At 43.6% G+C, this 24,379-nt stretch overlaps 1 protein-coding gene across 6 annotated transcripts in view; it reads left to right on the top strand.

The window, feature by feature from the left end:
• TRAK1 (trafficking kinesin protein 1) overlaps positions 1-24,379 on the top strand; it is a 709,911-nt gene that overhangs the window by 121,197 nt on the left and 564,335 nt on the right. For 4 of the 6 annotated variants that reach the window (XR_011556832.1, XM_070727388.1, XM_070727395.1 and 1 more), the window contains exons 1-2: positions 8,196-8,273; positions 17,028-17,317. Coding sequence is in view for 3 of the 6 variants with exons in the window: in XM_070727388.1 (XP_070583489.1) it covers positions 8,221-8,273; positions 17,028-17,317 (343 nt within the window). In the remaining 3 variants the exon portion in view is untranslated. Of the gene's footprint in view, positions 1-8,195; positions 8,274-17,027; positions 17,318-24,379 lie in introns of those variants that run through there. The other 2 variants (XM_070727389.1, XM_070727391.1) reach the window with 1 other exon arrangement.

Raw genomic sequence — 24,379 nt, 5'->3', positions numbered from 1 at the left:
GAAAGTAAGCTGCTTTCTCCATTTCCAGGATTGCGATAGAGTTTTCGAGTTTGTTATTGGCCGCTATTAATCTTCCTTCCGCTTCGATTCTTCTCTCGTCTACTCTTTTTGTGTCTGTTTCAATTTTTTGTATCCTCTGTTCATGATTAATTATAATTTCCTGTATGCCTTCCATTCGATTTTCCAAACCTTAAATTTTTTTGGACATTTTTTCAAAATTTTGTTTTGTTTCCTCGTGATTTTGTCTTATGGTTTCTTGGGTATCTGTAGATGCCTCTTGGCTGCGGACCATGAACTCTTGGATCAAGTTTAACGAGGCCTGGATTGATTGCAGAGAAGTTTTGTGAGTCGTTGCCATTTCTGTATTTAATTTTGTGCTTTGCGTCGTCGGTGTTCCTGGTGTGGGTTTTTTTTTATATTTAGAAAAGTTGGTTGTCATACTCTCTTTCCAGTTAGAAGTAGTTAACAGATTGTCCGAGATAATATCCGTTCCACGTATTCAATTAGTTAATAAAGAAGAAATTGTTGTTTGAATCACGGTTCAAAGTTAGTCTCACTTGGGAAGTTGGAGTAAATAAATTCGTTCTAACGTAACTGGATTCTCCAATATTTGGTAAAAGAAGAGTCAAATATAAAATTTCTAATTTCTGATTTCTAATTAACTATATATATATATATATATATATATATATATATATATATATATATATATGTAGATTGTTCTGAGTTCGGGTTTTGCCCTGTGTAATGTTTTGCATGTCTATGCGACGTTTCGGCGAAATCACATTCACCATCATCAGGCTGGAGTTCCAATCTTTGTGTTTTTGCAAATGAATATTAGCAACTGACATTTCTTCTTAGCATGTAGTGTGGGGGTGGAGATTTGCTTTGAATGTAGCAAATAGATTGGGTGACTATATATATATCTTTCTTAACTAGTCACTTATTATCAACTGATCAGTTAAATAAATAGCAAATAACAGCATTCAATAAGCATATGAATAAGGTATAAATAGAGATAGAGTTTAAATAGACAATTAAGGTGAGTAATTAATCGTTATTAAAATATACTCTAGTAGTAGTAATAATCAAATAGTATTGGATAATTAAATGAGTTAATTAATTAATAGTTAACAATTAATAAATAGTAATAAATAGCTTAAATAGCTTAAATAGTATAAATCTAACTTAAGTTTCTTCTATGCTAGTCCTAAAATCCTTAAAACACTCTATAAGCACTATTATAAACACTATTATAAACACTGTAATTAATAATTAATAGTTAATCTTAAATAGTTTTAATTAATATCAGTTGTCAATTGTCAATTAATTTAAAGGTCTTAATAGCTAGCCAGTTAATCAATTAATCACTTTTGATTCTTAAATAGAAAAAGGGGTTTCAAGGGGTTTCTTAATCTTGGTTAGAAATGAGAGCAAGGAAAGAGGGAGGGGGAAGAGGGAGAAGAGGGGATTAATGAAGTAGGGAGAACAATAATTTCATCCTTAAACTCCTTAAACTCCCGTAGAAATAAAAGAAGGAAAAAGGGATTAATAAAGTAAAGTAAACAATAAACAATTAGCTTTAGTATTGCAACACGTTCCAATCGGCTCGAAATTTGCAGCGGTCGCTTTAAGTAAGGGTCAGCAGTTCAGTCAATGTTGTTCACCAATGATAGAGGTATCCTGGTTTATCGTGAATGTCAGCAATGGTTTCTCAGATCTCCCTACAGGCAGGCAAAAGAAAAAGGCGTCTTCTCTCCTTCTCTCTCCTTCGGTCATATTAAATTATGAAACCCCCACAGACCATTCTCAGAGCAACAAACAACAAGCCTTTAGCTCTCCTTCACTTCCTCTCCTGCCGTCTCCCAGCCGGGCTTCTTTTCTTCTCCGTCGTTCGGTTACTAAGGGTAGCTGAATTCGATGGAGGAGAGGAGGGGAGAATAGCAAAAAAGAAAGAAAGAAGAGCAAGCGGCGGTTGTCTCAAATCTTCCGCCGCTGATCTTACTTGTCTCCTCCACGTGGGTGTTCAGCTGCAGAGGCTTCCGGGGGTGGAGCCAGGCTGAAGCGATGTGCAAATCGGTAGCTCCTGGTTTGTACTCGAGATTTCTCGTTTAAAAGACCACTTAGTGGTGTTAATTCTTCCCGGTGAGAAGATTTATAGTTAGGGGAAACACCCTGTTACGGGGGGGTCGCAACCCCTCCCTTAGCGGGTGGTAAACCCCCGTATTTGAGCGGGGGAAAAAGCCGGGGTTTGTCCTCAGCCCGAAGGCCTGGTTTACTGAGCTGTCATCAAAGAAGTCAAAAAAATAGAGCGGCGGCAGCAGCGGTTTGAAAAAAATACTACTTACCCAGAAAGATCTAGAGGTGGAAAACAACGGCTTTGTGAGAATTTATATAGTCTCCTGTGACTAACAAGCAGCGATTGAAGAGAGCGGAGCTTTTCATTTTTTTTGAAGAAAAAAGTAAGTTGCTGATGGTGGGCGGAAGTAGTCGCAGCCGGCTAGAAAGTTAAAAGAGGAAGTTCTGTGTGGAGGAAAGACGATATTTTGATGGAGGACTTGGAGCGGTGTGGTTTGTGTGGTTGGTGACAAAGAGAGAGGAGAAAGAGCAGAGGCGAAAGCGGTTATAGAGAGCAGCATATCGTGAGCGTTTGCAGTCGCTGCAGCGAGCGGAGAGCGGAGACCGGGGAGCGATGTGAGCCAAACGAGACAGGAGGCCTAGACCGGTCGGAACGCAGCGGAGCCGAGTTGTGACCATTGAAACTAAATTGTTATCTGCCCAGAACTGTGTCACCAGATATGAAAGCCAGTAACTATCGACAGCCACATTCTCTTGTCCGGACCAATCAAATTTCAGACCCAACCACTCACCTTAACCATCACGCACCATGAAGAACCTATTCAATTTTATGTCACCAAGGGTCTCCACTTTCCTCTAGTCCTTGGCTTAGTATGGCTCAGAAACCACGATCCCCACATCATGTGGTCCCTAAACTGTATTTCCTTTCCTAGCCTACAATATGTAGATCACATCCGTCCACCGTTTAGCACTCAACTTCTTGCCCAGCTTGTCAGCACCCTCCCACCAGATATTTCCGACTTTGCCAACGTTTTCGATGAAAAAGAAGCAGACAAAATCCCACCCACCCCGATCTTATGATTGTGCCTTTGACCTTTTACTGGACGCCAAACTTCCTGCTGGACGCCTCTATTCAATCTCTCAACTCAAATCGGCCGCTTTAAAAGACTTTCTTGACAAGAACTTAGCCAGAGGCTTCATCCAACCCTCATATTCCCCACTCTCTGCTCCAGTACTTTTTGTCAAAAAGAAAACTGGAGACCTAAGGCTCTGCTATGATTACCAAAAACTCAACTCCATCACCGTTCGTAACCGCTACCCTTTACCATTGATCTCCGAACTCATGGAGCACCTACGCACAGCAACTATCTTCACCAAAATCAATTTGCGAGGCACTTACAACCTCATTTGCATTTGCGAAGGCAATGAATGGAGGACCGCCTTTGGCAATCGCTACAGTTGTTTTGAATTCACCATCATGCCTTTTGGACTCACCAATGCGCCAGCAGTATTTCAACATTTTATGAATGATATTTTCAAGGACTTTATTGACCACTTCATGGTCGTCTACCTCAATGACATTTTGATATACTCTCCTTATAAAGCAGGGGTGGGCAATTGATTTTGCCATGGGGCCACATGAGTAATTGGGATGGTTTTAGAGGGCTGGACTAATATAATTAACTCTGTTCTACTCTCTTCCTTGTTTTCTTTCTCCCAAATTATTCCCCCTCCCAATGCACACACACACACACAAAGAGCGCAAACCTCCCCCCTGTTCCTTATTTATTTATTTTCCCCTCTGTTCTCCTCTCCCTCCCTTCATTTCATCATTCAAGCTGCCCCTCCCCAGCAGCCCATACCCCCACTCCTGGCTGGCCCCGCCCCCACATTATCACAATAACACTCACCTATGGCACAATAACACCCAATATGGCATGAAGCCGTCCGCCTGTCTTCCTCCCCTTTGTGTCAGCCCGCTGCCGTCTCCCCCAACAGCCCTCTGCCCTTGCATCCTATCCTCTGGGCTGTTCCCCCCCATCTCTGCTACCCAGCCTGTTCCCGCCGGGGTTGGGCTGCTGCTGCCCTGAGCCTCAACAACTGTCCCCCCTCCCAACCCGCTGCCTTTTATCCGGCACTGCAGAGAGGGGAGAGCTGCGAGGAAGGAGGGATAGTTGCTTTCCTGCAGCAAAACGGGACTAAAAAGAGCAACCCTGATTTGTCCCGTGACAGTGGGGCTCTCAGAGAGCCTTGTTGGTGGGTGCTTTTTTGTCCTGTTCATTTGAGGCGCTTGTTTTCCCCCCCCCCACTCCATGTCTTCCTCCTCCAGGAAACTGGTCACACTTAGCGGGTGGGCCAGACATAGACAGTGGGCGGGCCGGATGCCCCTTGCCCAGGTCTGTTCTAAAGAGACCCACCTACATCACCTACGACAAGTACTCCAGCGCCTCCAACAACATCATTTTAATGCCAAGTTAGAAAAATGTTAAAGGAGAAATTAAAGGAGATATATTTTACAATGAGATGCATTGAGAATTCCTTTATTCCATGTATTATATGAATCAGCCTTAAATCAGAACACACACTGTGATGGCATTTATTATTTATTTATTTGACTTCTATGCCACCCAATCTCGAAGGACTCAGGGCGGCTTACAAAACAATAATACAATATAAAAAGGTACAAATCAATAAAAGAAGTTGAATATAATTTCTAAAAAACTAAATCCCGTAATAAAATCCATTTATTATAAAAGAGGCATAATCGCATGCAAGAAAGATGTACAATTCATGGCCCCCAGGCATGCCGGCAGAGCCAGGTCTTTGTGGCCTTATAGAAGGCCAATAGGGTGGGAGCAGTACAGACATCTGGGGGTAGTTGGCTTCATAGAGCCGGGGCAGCTACAGAGAAGGTCCTCCCCCACTGTCACGCCAACGTGCATTGCTTAGTCGACGGGACCTGGAGGAGGCCAACTCTGTGTGTTGTTATTGGTCTCTGGGAGGTATGTGGTAAGAGGCGGTCCCATATATAGTGTGGCCCTGAGCCATATAGGGCTTTATAGGTAATAATCAACATCTTGAATTGTGCCTGGAGACTAATAGGATGTCAGTGCAGCTCACAGTGCACAGGTATTATATGGGTATGCCAAGGCATACCCATGACAGCTCTCGCAGCTGCATTCTGGACTATTTGCAGTCTCTGAACATTTTTCAAGGGTAACCCCATGTAGAGCATATTGCAATAATCGAGAAGGGAGGTGATGAGGGCCTGAATGACTGTGCACAGAGCCTCCTCGTCCAAATAGAGCCGCATTTGGTGAACCAGGGGAACCTGGACAAAGGTTCCCCTGGCCCCAGCTGAAAGATGATGGTCAAGACTCAGCTATGGGTCCAGGAGGATGCCCAAGATGTGGACGCTATTTGAGGGGGACAGTGTCCCCCCCCCCCCAGAACAATGGACAGGCAGATTGAGGAGTCCTTAGGAGGAAATGCCCAAAGCCACTTTGTCTTGTCTGGGTTGAGCTTGAGCCTGTTGGCCCCTATCCAGATCCTTACAGCTTCCAGGCACTGGCACATCACATCCACCGCTTCACTGAATTGGCATGGGATGGTGATATATAACTGGATATCATCAGCATAGTGATGATACCTTACCCCATGCTGTCGGATGATCTTGCCCCGCGGCTTCATGTATATATTAAATAGTAGAGGGGAGAGGACATACCCCTGCGGCACCCCATAAAGAAGAGGCCAAGGGATGGACCTCTGCCCCCCCCCACTAACACTGACTGCAATTGGAGAGATAGGAGGAGAACCACCGTAAAATGGTGCCTCCCACTACCTCCAGTCGTCGCAGCAGGATACCGTGGTCAATGGACGTAGTCGGATACCTCAGCTTCTGAATGTAGTCGTGGAGACAGAGTGGGAGCCATGAGGGAGTCAGGAGAAACCAACATTGCCGAGCCTTGAGCTGAAGGAGTGGACCTCCTGGGACTTCTTGTGAGAGGTAGAAGTGTTGAAGGAGAGTGAGAGCGAGCCAACGCCCCCGAAGAAGTAAAAAGTGACCAGCATTGTCGAGACTGCTGAATTTGATCAATTAGTAAGAACCATCATTGGTGAAGAAGCTGCAATTGTGACCTATGCTTGCCAGCAAGTGAGAGTGGCTGACAAGGACAAGGTCTTTTAACATGTCAACGCTTTCCGTTTGGTTACTTTTGAATTGTGACTGTGAAACCTGTCACCTTTGGACTAGGGGAATAGGCAAAGAGGGACTCACAAACTATGATATGCTCCTGATAGCATTTGTTTGGACCCTTCTCCCACAAATGGACCTCATTAATAAGACTGTTGCTTTGTCACTGCACTTAACACTTTATTGTTCTCCGGTTGTAGGAGAGAGAACAATCCTTAGTAGGACTGGGCTAGACTGGACAGTATATCCTCTTTTCTTATGGACCTGTTCTTTAGTTAATTTAATAATACTGTCTGGTTTGGTGCTGCAATCCAACAGGATCGACACAGACTTCAGAGGATAATCAGAATTGCAGAAAAAACAATTGCTTCCAACCTGCCTTCCATTGAGGACCTCTATACTGCACAAGTCAAAAAGAGGGCGGGGAAAATATTTACTGGTCCCTTGCAACCTGGACACAAACTGTTTCAACTCTTACCCTCAAAACGTTGCTACAGAGCATTGCACACCAAGACAACTAGACACAAGAACAGTTTTCCCCCGAACACCATCACTCTACTAAATAAATAATTCCCTCAACACTGTCAGACTTTTTACTAAATCTGCACTTCTATTGTGTTGTACCACATGATTCTTGATAAATGTACCTTTTTGTTTTATGTACGCTGAGAGCATATGCACCAAGACATATTCCTTGTGTGTCCACACTTGGCCAATAAAATTCTATTCTATTCTATTCTATATTGTAATCCTTGGTTATTAAATGGGGAGATGTGAATGTGGGTGAGAATGGAGAGAGGTTGTATATGCATGGGTTAGAAGGGAATGCATGGTTTATTAATATAGGGTATATTTTAATGTTTGAGGGAATGTATATTTTATTGTAATTTTAACTAATCTTAATTATATTAAGTACAATTTTAGAAATTTATAAATGGATAAGTGTGGAAAGATAGGATGTTTGGGATGAATGGGATAAATGGAAGGACCAGTTCTCCAATGCACTGCTGTGGAGCGTCCAACATGGGTAATACTTCAGCCTTATTGGTAGGGACTGTGTTAAAATTAGCATATTAATTAGGTCCCGCCCTGTACCTGCCCCCAATAGGTCAGTCTTAAAAACTCAGTTGCAGTGAAGGGACTAGAGACCCTTCTTCTACACAATCTTCTTATCTTCTACACAAATGAATTATTATTATTATTATTATTATTATTATTATTATTATTATTATTTATTAATTAATTAATGCCGCCCCTCTCCGAAGACTCAGAGTGGCTCACAAAAATAAAACAGTTCAAATCCAAAAAGCAATTAAAAACCCTTAATATAAAAAAACAGTCAAACCATACATAAAACAGAATTGACATTTATCTAATAAATAATAATAAATATTTTTTCTTTCTTTTTCACAGGAATGAAGTTGTCAAAATGAAGATCAGGCCTCTGTCCTCTGTGGACATGACTTGCATCGGTGTACCTCCTCAGGGCCCCTGCTCTCTGCAAGCACTGCCCAGAGGACAAAGGGAAGGGGTCCTAGGCTGGGTCCCTGATCTCCACGGTCATATCCCCCCCACAACCTAGAGACTTGAAGGGGAGATGAGATGGTCAGTTGGAGCCTTGAGCCGCCACCCCCCCCTCCCCACGTCGCCTGGTTTGCCTGCCTGGACTGCTGCTGCCTGGGCAGAGAGCACAGAGGGAAATCGTCCTCATCGATCCCGGCTATTTATTTGAGGGATTGGGCAAGGCCCGAAGAGAGTGCCTGCCATTTTGGGTGCTGAATACCGGCCCTCAGCTGACAGGCGTGACTGAGGAATCGCGCCTTTCATGTGGTCCCAGAGCTGTTGCTGCCATTTTGGGGACCCTCGGGAATGTCCGACACCCAGCTGACAGGCGCACTTAGGAGATCGCGCCTGTCATTGTTGAGAAGAGGGCGGGCCGGTCTTTACTGATGCCGCCTGCCATTTTGGGGCGTTCTGGGACTACCCGCCTCCCAGCTGACAGGTGTGACTGGGAGATCGCGCCTGTCATTGTTGGCAATGTGGGGGGAGCAAGTTGACCCCCTGTGATACCGCCCACCATTTAGGAGCATTTGGGGAGCCTGGCATGTATCAAGGACCCGCCCTTGCAAATGGGCGCCATAGCACACCTAGTATTAATATTATTAATATTTTTAATTTTATTTTATCCCTATTTTTAATTAAATTTTTGGGGTTTTTTTAATTGATGGATAATTGGGGAGGGTCTAATAATATGTATGGAATGAGTGATTGGTATAGATGGGATGGGTGGGGTGGGTGGGATTATGGTATGGATGAGGTGAATGGGAATGGTATGAATGATTTATTTGGTCCACCTGACGTTAGAGAGGCAGGAGGGGAGGAGGCACCGATCTCTGGGGTGGCAGAGGGTTGGAATATCCCGGTGTTTCTGGGGAGAGGCAGATATGGTGGGACCCACGGAGCTAGCCATTCCAAGGGAACGAGAGATTGCTGCTTAATAATGATCCCTTGTTCCAGTTCCGTGAGCTCAACCCAGGGCACTGGTGATTCTGTGTAATTCTGGCCCTAGGCTCAGGCTGCTGCTATTCAATGCCAGGTCGGTGGTAAATAAAGCTCTCCTCATCCGGGATTTGATCCTGGATGAGGGGGCCAACCTGGCATGTGTGACTGAAACCTGGCTGGGCCCAAAGGGAGGAGTTCCTCTCTCTGAAATTTGCCCAGGCAGGTTTCAGATATGGCATCAGCCTCGACCCCAGGGAAGGGGAAGAGGAGTGGCTATTATAGCCAGGGAGAGCCTTTGCTTGCGTAGACTTGTTGCTCCAGAGATTGCAGGTTGTGAGTCCCTCCTGGTGAAGTTAGACTTAGAGGTTCAGGTGGGCTTGTTCCTCACGTACCTGCTTCCCAGATGAGTATCAACAGCCCTGCCTGTGCTGCTCGAGGAGGTAGCTGGACTGACTAGCATAGTTCCCTCTAAGCTGAGCAGTGAGCAATCGCTCACTTAAAAATCATCATCAACTCAGAGTTTTTCAAACCTGCCCAGAAGCCGAGAGGGAAAGAGTGAGAGGGAAGGAGAGAGAGAGGAAGAGAGGAAGAGAGAGAAACAGATAGAAAAAAGAGAGGAAGGAAAAGAGAAAGAAAAAGAATGGGAATAAGGAAGAGAGAAAGAAAATCAAAATCTAGTTTGAAACTAGCTCAACTATTTAAGTGGCATTTTGATATTGATAGAGTTGCCCTATTATGAGCTCACTGTTATAGACACACAGTACAGTATTTTATTTTGAAATTCTCTGAGGCAAAACAGGGTGGGTTTTTTGTTTGTTTGTTTGTTTGTTTGTTTATTTGTTTATTTGTTTATTTATTATTTCTGTGCCGCCCAGTCCCGAAGGGACTGCCGCTCAGACAGTATACTTTTCCGCCCCCCCCAAAAAAAAATTAGAGGGAACACTGCTGACTAGTGCAGGAGTTCATGGCAACCATGACAGCCATGGACCTGACTCAAGTAGTACAGGGTCCGAATAACGAGGGGGGGGGACACACCCATCATAGTATTCCTCTCTGAGCAACTGAGCAATATCTGAGACTAAGGGGCTTAGAAGTGTTGCATTTGTCATGGTCAGACCATTTTCTATTGCGGCTTGACTTCCTGGCTCCAATCCTTCCGTCCCAGATGCCTGATGGACCCAGAGGGCTTTCAGAAGGCGCTTGGGGTTATTTGAGATGCACTCGTCCACAGTTCGGCAGAGTCTCTTGCTGAGGCCTGGAACAAAGTTGCAGTGGAGGCTCTTGACCGGATTGCGCCGTTGCGACCTCTACGCGGCACTAGACCCTGTAGAGCTCCATGGTTCAACAAGGAGCTCCAGGAGTAGAAACGCCAGAAGAGACGTCTAGAGAAGCAATGGAGGAAGAGTAAGTCCGAATCCGACCGAACACTTGTAAGAGCTCATGTTAAGACTTACAAAGTGGCGCTCAAGGTGGCAAGATGCGCGTATCATGCTGCCTTGATTGCATCAGTGGAATCTCGCCCGGCCGCTCTGTTTAGGGTGACCGGCTCCCTTCTTAACCAGGGGGGAGATTTTATTTATTTATTTACTTATTATTTAGATTTGTATGCCGCCCCTCTCCGCAGACTCGGGGCAGCTCACAACAGAACAAAACAATTCATGACAAATCTAAATTATAGTTTAAAATATTTAAAAATACCCATTTACTAAGCAAACATACATACAAACATACCATGCATAAATTGTATATGCCCGGGGGAGATGACTCAGTTCCCCCATGCCTGACGACAAATGTGGGTTTTAAGGAGCTTACGAAAGGCAAGGAGAGTAGGGGCAGTTCTAATCTCTGGGGGGAGTTGGTTCCAGAGAGTCGGGGCCGCCACAGAGAAGGCTCTTCCCCTGGGTCCCGCCAATCAACATTGTTTAGTTGACGGGACCCGGAGAAGGCCCACTCTGTGGGACCTAATCAGTTGCTGGGATTCGTGCGGCAGAAGGCGGTCTCGGAGATATTCTGGTCCAGTGCCATGAAGGGCTTTAAAGGTCACAACCAACACTTTGAATTGTGACCAGAAATTGATCGGCAACCAATGCAGACTGTGGAGTGTTGGTGAAACATGGGCATACCTAGGTAGGCCCATGACTGCTCTCGCAGCTGCATTCTGCACAATCTGAAGTTTCCGAACGCTTTTCAAAGGTAGCCCGATGTAGAGAGCATTACAGTAGTCGAACCTTGAGGTGATGAGGGCATGAGTGACTGTGAGCAGTGAGTCCCGGTCCAGATAGGGCCGCAACTGGTGCACCAGGCGAACCTGGGCAAACGCCCCCCTCGCCAGAGCTGAAAGATGGTTCTCTAATGTGAGCTGTGGATCGAGGAGGACGCCCAAGTTGCGGACCCTGTCCGAGGAGTCAATTCCCCCGTCAGGGCGATGGACGGACAGATGGGATTGTCCTTGGGAGGCAGAACCCACAGCCACTCCATCTTATCCGGGTTGAGTTTGAGTCTGTTGACACCCATCCAGGCCCCAACAGCCTCCAGACACCGGCACATCACTTCCACTGCTTCGTTGATTGGACATGGGGTGGAGATGTAAAGCTGGGTATCATCAGCATACTGATGATACCTCACCCCATGCCCTTGGATGATCTCACCCAGCGGTTTCATGTAGATATTAAATAGCAGGGGGGAGAGGACCGACCCCTGAGGAACCCCACAAGGGAGAGACCTTGGGGTTGACCTCTGGCCCCCCACTAACACCGACTGCGACTGACCGGAGAGGTAGGAGGAGAACCACTGGAGAACAGTGCCTCACACCCCCAACCCATCCAGCCGGTGCAGAAGCATACCATGGTCGATGGTATCGAAAGCTGCTGAGAGGTCAAGAAGCACCAGGACGGAGGATAAACTCCTGTCCCGGGCCCGCCAGAGATCATCCATCAACGCGACCAAAGCAGTTTCCGTGCTGTAACCAGGCCTGAAACCCGACTGCTGGGGACCTAGATGGGGAGTCCTTGCAGAGTAGTGCTGAGGATTTTAACACATTTTTCGCTGATAAAGTCGCTCGAATCCGAGCGGATCTCAACTCCGATTGGGTAACAGAGTCGACTGACAACAAGTCAGTCGAGGTGACTGGGCCCCATACTTGTCCATCTGTCTGGGAAGAGTTTGATCTGGTGACACATGATGAAGTGGACAAGGCCATTGGAGCTGTGAGTTCTGCACCTGGTTACTGGATCCATGCCCCTCCTGGCTGGTCTCGGCCAACAGGGAGGTGACACAGAGCTGGGTCCAGGAGATTGTCAATGCTTCTTTGGGGAGGGGGTCCTTTCTGGCTCCGCACAAGGAGGCACTTGTGCCCCCCCTCCTCAAGAAGCCTTCCTTGGACCCTGCCAGTCTCCAACCTTCCCTTCATGGGGAAGGTTGTTGAGAAGGTGGTGACGCTCCAACTCCAGTGGTCCTTGGAAGAAGCTGATTATCTAGGCCCTCAGCAATCAGGATTCAGGCCTGGCTACAGCACAGAAACTGTTTTGGTCGCGTTGATGGATGATCTTTGTCAGGCCTGGGACAGGGGTTTATCCTCTGTCCTGGTGCTTCTTGACCTCTCAGCGGTTTTCAATACCATCGACCATGGTATCCTTTTGTGCCGGCTGGAGGGGTTGGGAGTGGGAGGCACTGTCCTTCAGTGGTTCTCCTTCTACCTCTCCGGTCCATCGCCGTCGGTGTTAGTGAGGGGTCAGAGGTCGACCTCTAGGTTTCTCCTTGTGGGATGCCTCAGGGATTGGTCCTCTCCCCCCTGCTATTTAATATCTACATGAAACCGCTGGGCAAGATCATCCAAGGACATGGGATGAGGTATCATCAGGACATCTCCACCCCTTGTCCAGTCAACAAAGCAGTGGAAGTGATGTGCCAATGCCTGGAAGCTGTTGGGGTCTGGAATGGCTGACAACAGACTCAAACTCAACCCTGATACGACGGAGTGGCTGTGGGTTTTGCCTCCCAAGGACAATTCCATCTGTTTGTCCGTTACCCGGGGGAGAAATTATTGACCCCCTCCTAGAAGGTCCGCAACTTGGCCATCCTCCTCGATCCACAGCTCACATTAGAGAAACATCTTTCAGCTGTGGCGAGGGGGGTATTTTCCCAGGTTCACCAGTTGCGGCTCTATCTGGATGGGGAGCCACTGCTCACAGTCACTCATGCCCTCATCATCTTGAGGTTTGACTACTGTAACACTCTCTACATGGGGCTACCTTTGAAAAGTGTTCGGAAACTTCAGATCGTACAAAATGCAGCTGTGAGAGAAACCATGGGCTTCCTAAGTATGCCCATGTTACACCAACACTCCGCAGTCTGCATTGGCTGCCGATCAGTTTCCGGTCACAATTCAAAGTGTTGGTTATAACCTATAAAGGCCTTCATGGCATCGGACCAGAATATCTCCGGGACCACCTTCGGCCGCATGAATCCCAGCGACCAGTTAGGTCCCACAAAGTTGGCCTTCTCCGGGTCCCGTCGACTAAACAATGTCGTTTGGCGGGGCCCAGGTGAAGAGCCCCCCACCCTCTGGAACCAGCTCCCCCCAGAGATCAGAATTGTCCCCACCCTCCTCGCCTTTCGTAAGCTCCTTAAAACCCACCTTTGTCGTCAGGCATGGTGGAATTGAGATATTCCTTTCCCCGTAGGCCTATACAATTTATCCATGGTATGTTTGTGTGTATGTTTGGTTTTTAATAAGGGTTTTTAAATTATTTTAAATAATAGATTTGTCATATGCTGTTTTATTATTGTTGTTAGCCGCCCCGAGTTTACGGAGAGGGGCAGCATACAAATCTAATAAATAAATAAAATAAATAAATAAATAAATAAATAAATAGCACAACCCTGATGATTTTTTGAATATTTGGGTGAAGATGGGGGCCATATCTACATGAAACTACTGGGTGAGATCATCCAAGGATACGGGGTGAGTTGTCATCACTACGCTGATGACACTCAGTTATACATCTCCACCTCATCTGCACTAAGTGAAGCAATGGAAGTAATATGGTGGTGTCTGGAGGCTGTGAAGTTCTGGATGGGTGCGAACAGGCTCAAGCTTAATCCCAACAAGACGGATTGGCTGTGAGTATGGCCTCCTAAGGAAAATTCCATCTGTCCATCCATCACCCTGGGGGTGATGACCCCCTCAGAAAGGGTCCGCAACTTGGGTGTCCTCCTTGATCCACAGCTGACTTTATAACATCATCTTTTGGCTATGGCAAGGAGGGTGTTTGCCCAGGTTCACTTGGTACACCAATTGCAGCCCTATGTCAGGCTGAACTCTCTAACTGCACATGAAGACTGGTTGGACTGGGACTGGTTTATTTCTCAGATGCTATTTAGAACGCTGACACCCTACTTAGATAGGGAGTCTCTGCTCATGGTCACTCATGCCCTTATCACCTCGAGGTTCGACTACTGCAATGCTCTCTACATGGGGCTACCTTTGAAAAGTGTTTGGAAACTTCAAATTGTACAAAATGCAGCCGCATCAATTCAAAGTGTTGGTTATGACCTATAAAGCCCTACATGGCATGGGACCAGAATACCTGCGAGACCGCCTTCTGCCGCATGAAGCCCAGCGACCAGTTAAGCCCCACAGAGTCGGCCTCCCCCAGGATCAATGTTGCTTGGCAGGGCCTACGTGCCTAGGGGGAGAGCCTTCTCAGTGGGGGCCCTGGCCCTCTGGAATCAGCTCCTCCCGGAGATTTGTACTGCCCCCCCTCGCCTTCCGTAAGAGTCTGAAGACTCATTTATGCTGCCAGACCTGGGGCCATTAGATCTTTGCCCCCTGGCCAATGAATGTGTTGAGTGAATGGAATGATTGTTTTTTTACGTTTTGGGGTTTTTTAGATTTTTTAAATTAATTAATTGGATTTAAGATTTTGTATACTGTATATTATGTGTTGTGAGCCGCCCCGAGTCCTCAGAGAGGGGCAGCATAGAAATCCAATAAATAAATAAATAAATATTTCTTTGGATCAGTGACTTTCTTTCATTCCAACCTACTTAGGATTATTGTATGGTAAATTGGACTGTGAAAAAAAATACCAATCCCTGTTTAAGCTTCTTTCAGGTTCTGAAAAACAGTGAATATAAGTCAGATAAATACAAAGTAAATAATATTGATTAAGATTGACATAAAAAAGTTCCCAGCATGGTACTGCTAATAGAATTTTGGAGGAGAAGGAAAATATAATTGTGGTAACAGAGTGACAATACAAGAATTCCCAAATTCTTATCTTCAATACTGTTCCAAGTACAATGCTTAGTTATACTATAGCCCAGCGATGGTGAACCTATGGTAGAGATGCCACAGGTGGCACATGGAGCCATAGCTCCTGGCACGTGTTCTGCCAGGCTTTCTGGTAGGAGCCTCCTGAAAATTCAAGGGTACAAATTTCAGACACACACACGTTTGAAAATTCAAAACAATGTTCGTTATCCCAAAATTCAAAATAAACTAAACACTCTTTTTATATTGCAAAGAGCATTCATCCCAAAACAACAGGGTAGTCTGTACAATTAACCTTAAGCAGTCATTAAGTACTTAGCTATCAGCTGTGAAGAAACTTCACACCCCTTCTTCTTCCAACCAAGTGAGACACACACACACACACACACACGTTGCTCTGCTTTGTTTTCAAAGGCGTGAAAAATCAACAAAGTCCAGAAACTAGCAACACAGGATTCTTGACGAACTGCGATCAGATACTCTTCCACAACGGCCAAACCTACATGCTGCTATTTATAGCAGCAGCCCTAATTACTGGAGCCCCACCCAAACACAGGTGGCTGCTCTTATCTCCTGTAATATGTTCTTACTTGGTCTCTTCTACGCATAATTCTGCGCTTGCGTGGATCTAAAACGTCTTCATCCTAATCAATGGAAGATAATGGAGATTGACTGCCTGGGCTGTGTGCCAAGCCCCCTCTGCCGAGTCACTCCCACCTTCTTCTTTGTCCGAGGAAACTAAACTCTGAACCGACTCTGTCGGCAATAACACAGGCCTGTGACATGTTGAAGTTTCCCCTGCATCCACCTCCACATTCCCTGGGGCAGGAGCTGGGCCAGAGCCAACCACAACAGCAGGTGAGCCCTTGCCCTAGCTCAGCTCCAGCATGCATGTGTGTGCTGACTAGCTGATATTTGGCTTCCAGAGAGCCCGGGGAGGGGGGAGGGAATCTTTATCTTCCTCCGGCTCCAGGGAAGCCTTTGAAGTCTGGGGAGGACGAAACATGAGCCTACTGAGCCCACCAAAAGTTGGGAAACAGGCCTTTCCCGGCCTCCAGATCACCTCTGGGGAGCGGCAGAAGCTGTTTTCACCCTCTCCAGGCATTGACTTATGGGTATGGGCACTCGTGCATGCGCGATATTACATGCACACATTCTTTTGGCACCCAAGGAAAAAAAGGTTCACCACCACTGCTATAGCCTATTAGAAATATTTTGAGCAGAAGCCTATCCGAGCAGTAACTATTGGAATAATTTTAAAAACATTCTCAATGCAGGAAACTTGATCAGTTGGATATTACATTTAAGGATATTAAGTTCATGTCAAAGTGAGATTCTTGCATAAATAGAGTATTACAAAGTGTAAACTAAACTTTCCAAGGATTAGTATGGACTGTTGTAAGACCGAGTGATATTTTTAACACAGAAAACAATAATCTTACTTTATCCAGCTACATTTGGAATGCTTGATAAAAATGAGCTGAGTATGAATCAACCACTTAATTACTTAGAAAACTGGTTTGTTTTTAAAGTGGACATATTTTTTAAGCTTAGTATCTATCTTTTAAACTTGATTTATATTACATTTTAGCAGGTTTATATTGAAGTGAATCCTGGATGATTAGATGAAACTTTGATGTAGTTGCACTGGGCCCTTGTCAATAGAATTAATACTGATCTAGAAACTTGCATCATTAATATTTATTGTTCCTAGATTCTCTTCTTATCCTAATTACTTTTGTTTTAAATTGTTAACTTATGACCTCCAGAATGTCAGTATTTCCCACTTTTATCCTTCTGAATTTGTTTCTGTGTACATATCTTTAAAAATATATAGAAGTAAAAGAGACAATTTTATGCTGCTTTTCAATTGCCTTGGACACTTAGAAAATATATCTTGAAGTTATCATTAAAGAGCAAATATTTTTAGAAATGTGTCTTGTTTACTTAAATTTTCCTTCTTTTGTGTATATATTACAGATCCATCAAGGAAGCCAACAGAGAGAAGATTGCATTGCCAATCTCTGTCAGACATAGTCTCCTGCTTTGGCTCTCTGATGGCAATAGGCACTTTGCTGTGAAACTTGCCAAGCTGGACGCCACAGTTTTGAATGACTGTTCTTTGGAAGCTGTTGTGCCCCCTTCAGAGACAACTAATCATGCACTCCTTGCCTGTAGTACAGACATTAATGAAGAGCACTATGTAAGTGAAGCTGAGGTAAACAATGTGTCAGACTGCAGGGAATACAGAGATGCTGGCACCATTACTGGTAGGTAATAATCTTTACATTTCTCTCTTAGTATTGACAAATCTGCCATCTTTTTTGCAATGTCATTTGGGAGGAATTTGAACCTCTGAGTCCCAAAGACGTGAACAGAGTCTTTGGTACTGTGGTTATAGCCACTCATATTTTAGATCTGTCCCCCTTCTGTTGGTTAGGGAAGTGTTATTGTGTAGATATATGCAGTAATAAATGCCAATTTGATGCTATAGAAGGAGGGGTTCCATTGACTCAAAAGGAGCCCCTATCAAGAGACCATTTTTTTTCAAGAGACCTGGAAAGTTTCTTGTTGGTTGCTTTAAATTATTCCGTTCAGAATTTTGTTTTGCTCATCTTAACTATATTTTAGTATATGATTATTGCTTTCTTTACTTAAAGGTTCACTTTTGTTTTACAATGTCTAGAATAATTTTGATTGATAAGGCAGATATGCTTGACATACAAAACGAGGGCAACTAATTAAATATGAGCCAACAGTATGCAGTGGCAGTCAAAAAAACAATGCAATCCTAAATTGCATTAACAGGGGAATTCAATCAAGATCATGTGATGTTCTAATACTACTCTATAAAACCTTAATGAAATGTCTGGAATGCTGCATCCAGGTTTGGTCACCGCACTATAAAAAGATTTTGAAACTCCAGAAAGAGTTCAGAAAGAGAAAAGAAAGTGATCAAGAGACTGAAGGCTAAAACATATAAAGAACAGGGCATGCTAGTCTAGTCAATAGAAGGATCAGTGGAGACATCAATGCTCCAATACTTGAGGGACTGTCACAGAGAAGAGGGGGTCAACCTATTTTCAAAGTACCTGAAGCCCAGACATAAAATAATAGATGGAAACTGAACAAGGAGAGATTCAACCTAGAAATAAGGAAACATTTTCTGACTTGCCTGAACAACTTGCCTTCAGAAATTGTGGAAGCTCCAACACTGGAAGTTTTCAAGAAGAGACTGGACTGCCATCTGTCAAAAATCAGGTTTCCCCAGCTGGCTCCCGCTCCAACAGGTAAAATTGCTGGGTTGATGGCACAGAGTTTCAGCTCTAACCACAACAGCCGTTTCCTCAATGCCTGATTACAAAAGGGGGTTTCTGCTCCCAATGTTGCTATTGGAGCTCTTGCGCTCCAATCCCAACCTAATTCATCTGATGAGTCAGTCAAGGTGACAGGAGCCCATCTTAGTCCTGTTGTGTGGGAGGAGTTTGACTGCACAGCACCTGATGAAGTGGACAAGGCCACTGGAGCTGTGAGCTCCGCCAGCTGTTTATTGGACCCATGTCCCTCCTGGCTGGTTGTGGCCAGCAGGAAGGTGACATGAGACTATATCCAGGCAGTTGTCAATGCTTTTTTGGGCGGGCGGTCCTTCCCAGTTCCCCTAAAGGAGACACTTGTGTGCCCCCTCCTCAGGAAGCTTTCTATTAGACCCAAAGTCATTCTATGAAGTTAGAGGTTTTGGCCTGACACCGCAGCGATAGTGTAATGGGAAGGGTGAGAGAGATAGAGAAAGATTGATACCACCACACATTCCTTTACGCAGAGTCCAAGGTCAACTGAACTAATGAAGAAGCCAGTAATCCCTGCATTGGATTGGTCCATATGATTGCATTTGTGAGTGTGGGGATGTGAAATGAATCTTAACCTGGATGGGAACTGAAGAAAAATTCAGTATTGGAATGATTGAATACGAATCCAAAATGGCTTTGCTAATAAATTGAACCTTGTGTGAGAGCACAGAAGTGGAATGTGGTTTATTTTCAAATGCTATTTGGTTCACTGACAACAAATTCCAACACTCAGGAGAATGGAAGAGAGAGAGTTAACCAAGAACCTGGAGGTGCAAGGGCTTGGAGTTTTCTAACTCCCTCTCCTGGAGGATCCAGCCAGAATTCAACAATACGGATGTACAGAGTGAAGTTTCCAGCATGGGAGACAGGAGCTTGGGGCTGAGATGAAGAAGCCAGAGGAAATTTATTTTCCAAGGTTGGGATGGGTGAGGTGTCAATGGGTTCCTGAAAATCCCCCTCCCCATGGGCTCCCGAAGTTACCTCTCTACACGGCAACAATGAATAATGTAGTTTCCCCCAAGCGTCTTACCCTCTAAGCAAATTGGGACATAGACAAAGCTATCTGTTACATCAAAAGAATTTCCCTTTAATAAAATCCATCCAGTTCCAATAGGTGGACGGCTCTCTAGTGGGTGGAGTTCCCACTACGCTCCTGACTGAGTTAGTGTAGCTGCGGATAGGCCAACACTGTGAATTCCTGAAATTCATAGTTGCCCCAAAGATATCAGAAGCAGTCATGTTGGGTCGGGCCTGGCTGGACAAACGAACCCCCACCATTCCTTGGGAGGGTGGATATCGCAAGCTTTTCCTCCCCCTGGGCTCTAACCCTATTCCAGAGACTGACAGGAGAAAACTCCCTCCCCGGAAGGAGCCAGATAGGTTCTTAGCAGTGGCTGCAATGAAGGAAGGAACACTTCCAGATCTCCAGAGGGTGCCCCTGGAATACAGAGACTTGGGGAAAGTTTTCAGGGGGGGGAAGATTGCAATGAACTCCCCCCTCACAAACCCACAGACTGTGCGATAGAATTTGAACCAGGGGCAACTCTCCCCAAACTTAGGATGTATGCAATGTCACCGAAGGAATTGGGAGAGCTGAGAAAATACTTAATCATCTAGCCAAAGGGAAATATTTTACCAAATTGGATTTAAGGGAAGCTTATTACCGCATCGGAATAAAGGAAGGGGATGAGTGGAAAACCACTTTCAACTGCCCATTAGGGAGTTTCCACTTCCAAGTTATGCCATTTGGTCTGAAGGGAGTCCCTGCCGTGTTCATGCAGTACATAAATGAAGTTCTACACACCCACCTCTACAAACGTGTTCTCGTGTACTTAGATGACATCCTTATCTCCAGCCAGAATCTCCCTGACCACGTCAAATTGGTGAGGCAAGTCTTGAAAAAACTTTTGGCTGCTAAGCTCTATGTAAAACTTTCCAAATGTGAATTTCACCAGGCGTCAGTAGACTATTTGGGATATCGCATATAAAATGAAGGCATAGAGATGGACCCCACCAATGTGAAGGCTGTGCTGGATTGGCAAGCTCCCCGCACATGCAAACCATTACAGAGTTTCTTAGGATTTGTAAATCTGAATCTGGAACAATATCTTTCAGCTGTGGAAAGGGGGACATTTGAACAGGTTCTCCTGGTGTACCAGTTGCGGCCTTATTTGGACAGGGAGTCTCTTCTCTTTTTTAAAAAAAAAATCTGTTTATTGGTTATATACATTAAAAACAGGGTACAGAAAAGTAAAGGGAATATATATAATGTACATTCTAGCAATTATAGTTTTCTTATATAACATGCGTGATTGGGGAAGGAGAGGGAAAGAAAGGGAAAAGGATTTAGAAAGAAGGGAAAGAAATACAAGAGGAGGACAAATAGAAAAATAGAGCAAGAAAAGAGCAGTAAGAAGAGTAGGGGGGCAGCGTTAGAGCTGGGGCTTCTATGTTTTGCGGCCTGTGTTTTAAGCATATAGGTAGTATAGATTTTCCTGAAGTTTTATCCATATGTATTTGACGTAGTTGCTAGTGCCATCATTCATCAGTGATTTATGAGTTTGTTCATTCAATTTCTTTGTAGTTCAAAATTTGTGTCGATCGATGTTTACATTTTATTGTTTCAGTTTGGTATTATGATTCATGTCGTTGTTTACTGGTTTTACACGTTGTTTTAGTTGGAAATTTTTCTTGATGTATAATTTTTAAGTAATTTTTTTTAAACCAATGGTACCATTTGTCCCATACTTTGTAGAAATCTGTCTTATCCTTGTTTTGCAGTTCCATTGTTAGCTTGGACATTTCTGCACATTCCATTAATTTAATCAAAAGAGATAAAACGCTTGGTTTTTTCCCCTGTTTCCAGTATTGTGCGTATAGTATCCTTGCGGCTGTAATAATGTAAATTATAATATGTCTGTTTTTTTAATTAAAATTTTGTCTTATGATTCTAATAAAAATAGTTCGGGTTTTGCATGGACGGTCTGGGAGGTGATTTGTTCTAGTATAATTTTGATTTTATGCCAATATTTTTGGGTGGTTTCACATGTCCACCAGATGTGGTAATATGTACCTGGTTTGTCCCTGCACTTCCAACATAGTGGTGATAAATTTGGATACATTTTTGCAAGTCTAGCCTGTGGCAGGTGCCACCTGTAGAACATTTTGTAATGATTTTCCTTATATGAAGTTGCCATCATTAGTTTGTAGTTGACAGTCCAAATTTTTTCCCATTCGTTTAAATTAATTGTATATCCAAAATTTTGTGACCACGCTATCATAGTTCCTTTAACTATTTCTTCTACTATATCGTGTTGAAGGAGGAGATTGTATATGATTGATATTTGGTTTTTTTGTGGGCCGAAAATTATCTTATCAAGGATATTGTTTTTTTTGAAAGCCTAATTTGTTCTTATCTTCATTATATCTTGATTTAATTTGGAGGTAGTGTAGTCAATCCACTTTAATACCTTTTTCCATGAGTTTTTGTTTAGGGATTAGATCATTATTTTCATTTAACAGTTGGTCGTATGTTATAATTTTGTCAGGGGGTTAATGCATTCGGGTATATAATTGCTTCTGTTGGGGATATCCATTTCGGGATACAGAGGTAATGGTTTTTTTTAATGAAGTGCCAGGTGTTAATTAAGGTTTTTCGTATGTAGTGTGACCTGAAGTATGTTGGTATTTTACCTATGTCTGCCATCAGAAACGTGTGCCACCTGGATTGAAGGTCATAGCCTTCAAGTGTTAATATTCTAGAGTTTTTTAGTGTTATACATTCTTTCAGTAAGTTTGCATTTGAGGCATGGTAATATAGTTCCATGTTTGGTAACCCGAATCCACCTCTTGACCTATGGTTTTGTAGGTTTTTAAGTTTTATTCTGGCCTTTTTTTTTGTCCATATAAATTTGCGAATTTTTTTGTGTGGGTTATTGAAAAAGGTCCTGTTTAATTTAATGGGTGCAGTTTGAAAAAGGTATAAAAATCTAGGGAGTATATTACTTTTAATTACGGCAATTTTCTCCATTATAGAAAGTGGGAGCTTTGACCATCTGGAAAAGTCTTTGTCCATTTCATTGATTAGTTTATCGTAGTTGTCTTTCTTAATAGTGCTACAATTAGCGGTAATCCATAGTCCTAGGTATTTAACTTTTTTGGCTGTTTTGATTTTAGTAGATTCCTCTAGTTTCAATATCTGCTGTTTTGTCATATTTTTTGTTATCATTTTGGGTTTTTCCCTGTTGATTTTTAGTCCAGCAATCTCTCTAAATTTATTTATTTCATTAATCAGAATAGCTGCAGATTCTAAGGGATCTTGTACAATGAACACCATCTCATCAACAAATGCTTGAAGTTTATAGTGTTCACTTTTAATTTCTAGTCCTTGGATTTCCTTGTTGTGTCTTATTTTATTTAGTAGAACTTCTAGTGCAAAAATAAAAATCAGGGGGACTAAAGGGCAGTCCTGCCTCACTCCTTTTTTGATGTTTATTGTTTCTGTCACATCATTGTTTATCAGTATTTTTGCTGTTTGTATTGAATAAATAGTTTTAATGAGTTCTGTAAATTTATTACCAAGTTGCGTTGACGCCATTTGTGTTATGAAGAATTGCCAGTATAAACTATCAAAGGCTTTCTGTAAGTCTACGAATAGGAATGCTACTGGTTTGTCTATGTTTTTATTGTAGTATTCTAAAGAATCCAAAATAATCCTTGTATTTGTTGCTATATTTCTTGCTGGAAGAAAGCCATTTTGGTCTGTATGTATTCTAACAGTAAGTATTCTTTTAAATCTTTCAACTATGATTGATGCAAAGATTTTGTAGTCTGAATTAAGAAGGGATATTGGGCGATAATTTTGAATGTAAGCTCTATCTTTAGAATGTATCTTTAGGTATTAAAGTTATACAGGCCTTATTCCAAGAGGAAGGAAGCTTTGAACCTTCAAAAATTTCATTAAAGAAAGGTAACATTATAGGCTCCCGCATTTCTTGAAATTGTTTGTAGAATTCAGCGGGTATACCGTCTGTGCCCGGGGTTTAAATTACACTGCTCACCCATTTTGAGACTGTCAGAAATCAATACCCCTAAACCCTTCTCTTCTGAAGTTTTTGCTAACACAGAACTGCCAATACAATACTCAGATTGAGGATTCCTTTTCCCCAAGTGCATTATTTTACATTTGGAAACATTAAACTGCAGTTTCCATTGCTTTGACCATTTATTTAGTAAATCATTTACCATATTACAGACGCCTCCAGGAATATCAACCCTATTGCACACTTTAGAGTCATCGGCAAATAGGCAAACCTTCCCTACCAAACCTTCCCCTATGTCACTCACAAATATATTAAAAAGAATAGGACCCAGAACAGACCCTTGTGGCACACCGCTTGTAACCTGTCTCTGCTCAGAATACTCGCCATTAACAATAACTCTCTGATGTCTATGCTTCAGCCAGCTGCAAATCCACTGAACTATCCAAGGATTAAGTCCAATCTTCACTAATTTATCTATCATGTGGAACCGTATCAAAGGCTGTTCCTTTATGTGGAACTGTATCAAAGGCTTTGCTGAAGTCCAGATAGGCAATATCCATGGCACCACCTTCATCCAACACCTTTGTGACATAGTCAAAGAAATCAATGAGATTAGTCCGACATGATTTGCCTTCAATAAAGCCATGCTGATTTGGGTCCAAGAAGTTATTGTTTTTTAGGTGCTGATTTATCCTCTTTTTGAGTAGAGTCTCCATCATTCTACTGCGGCTCCAATCCTCCCCTACAGGGAGGCGGAACCGACTAGGTTCTTCCGCCCCAGGTGCCTGATGGACCCTGAGGGCTTTCAAAGGATGCTTGGGGTTATACCAGATGCAGATTGGGGTTATACCAGATTGGGGTTATACCAGATGTTTATCCTCTGTCCTGGTGCTTCTTGACCTCTCAGCGGCTTTCGATACCATAGACCATGGTATCCTTCTGC

The sequence above is a fragment of the Erythrolamprus reginae genome, chromosome Z (assembly GCF_031021105.1).
Source record: "Erythrolamprus reginae isolate rEryReg1 chromosome Z, rEryReg1.hap1, whole genome shotgun sequence".
Classification (NCBI taxonomy): Eukaryota; Metazoa; Chordata; class Lepidosauria; order Squamata; family Dipsadidae; genus Erythrolamprus; species Erythrolamprus reginae.
This window is presented reverse-complemented; position numbering and strand designations above follow the sequence as displayed.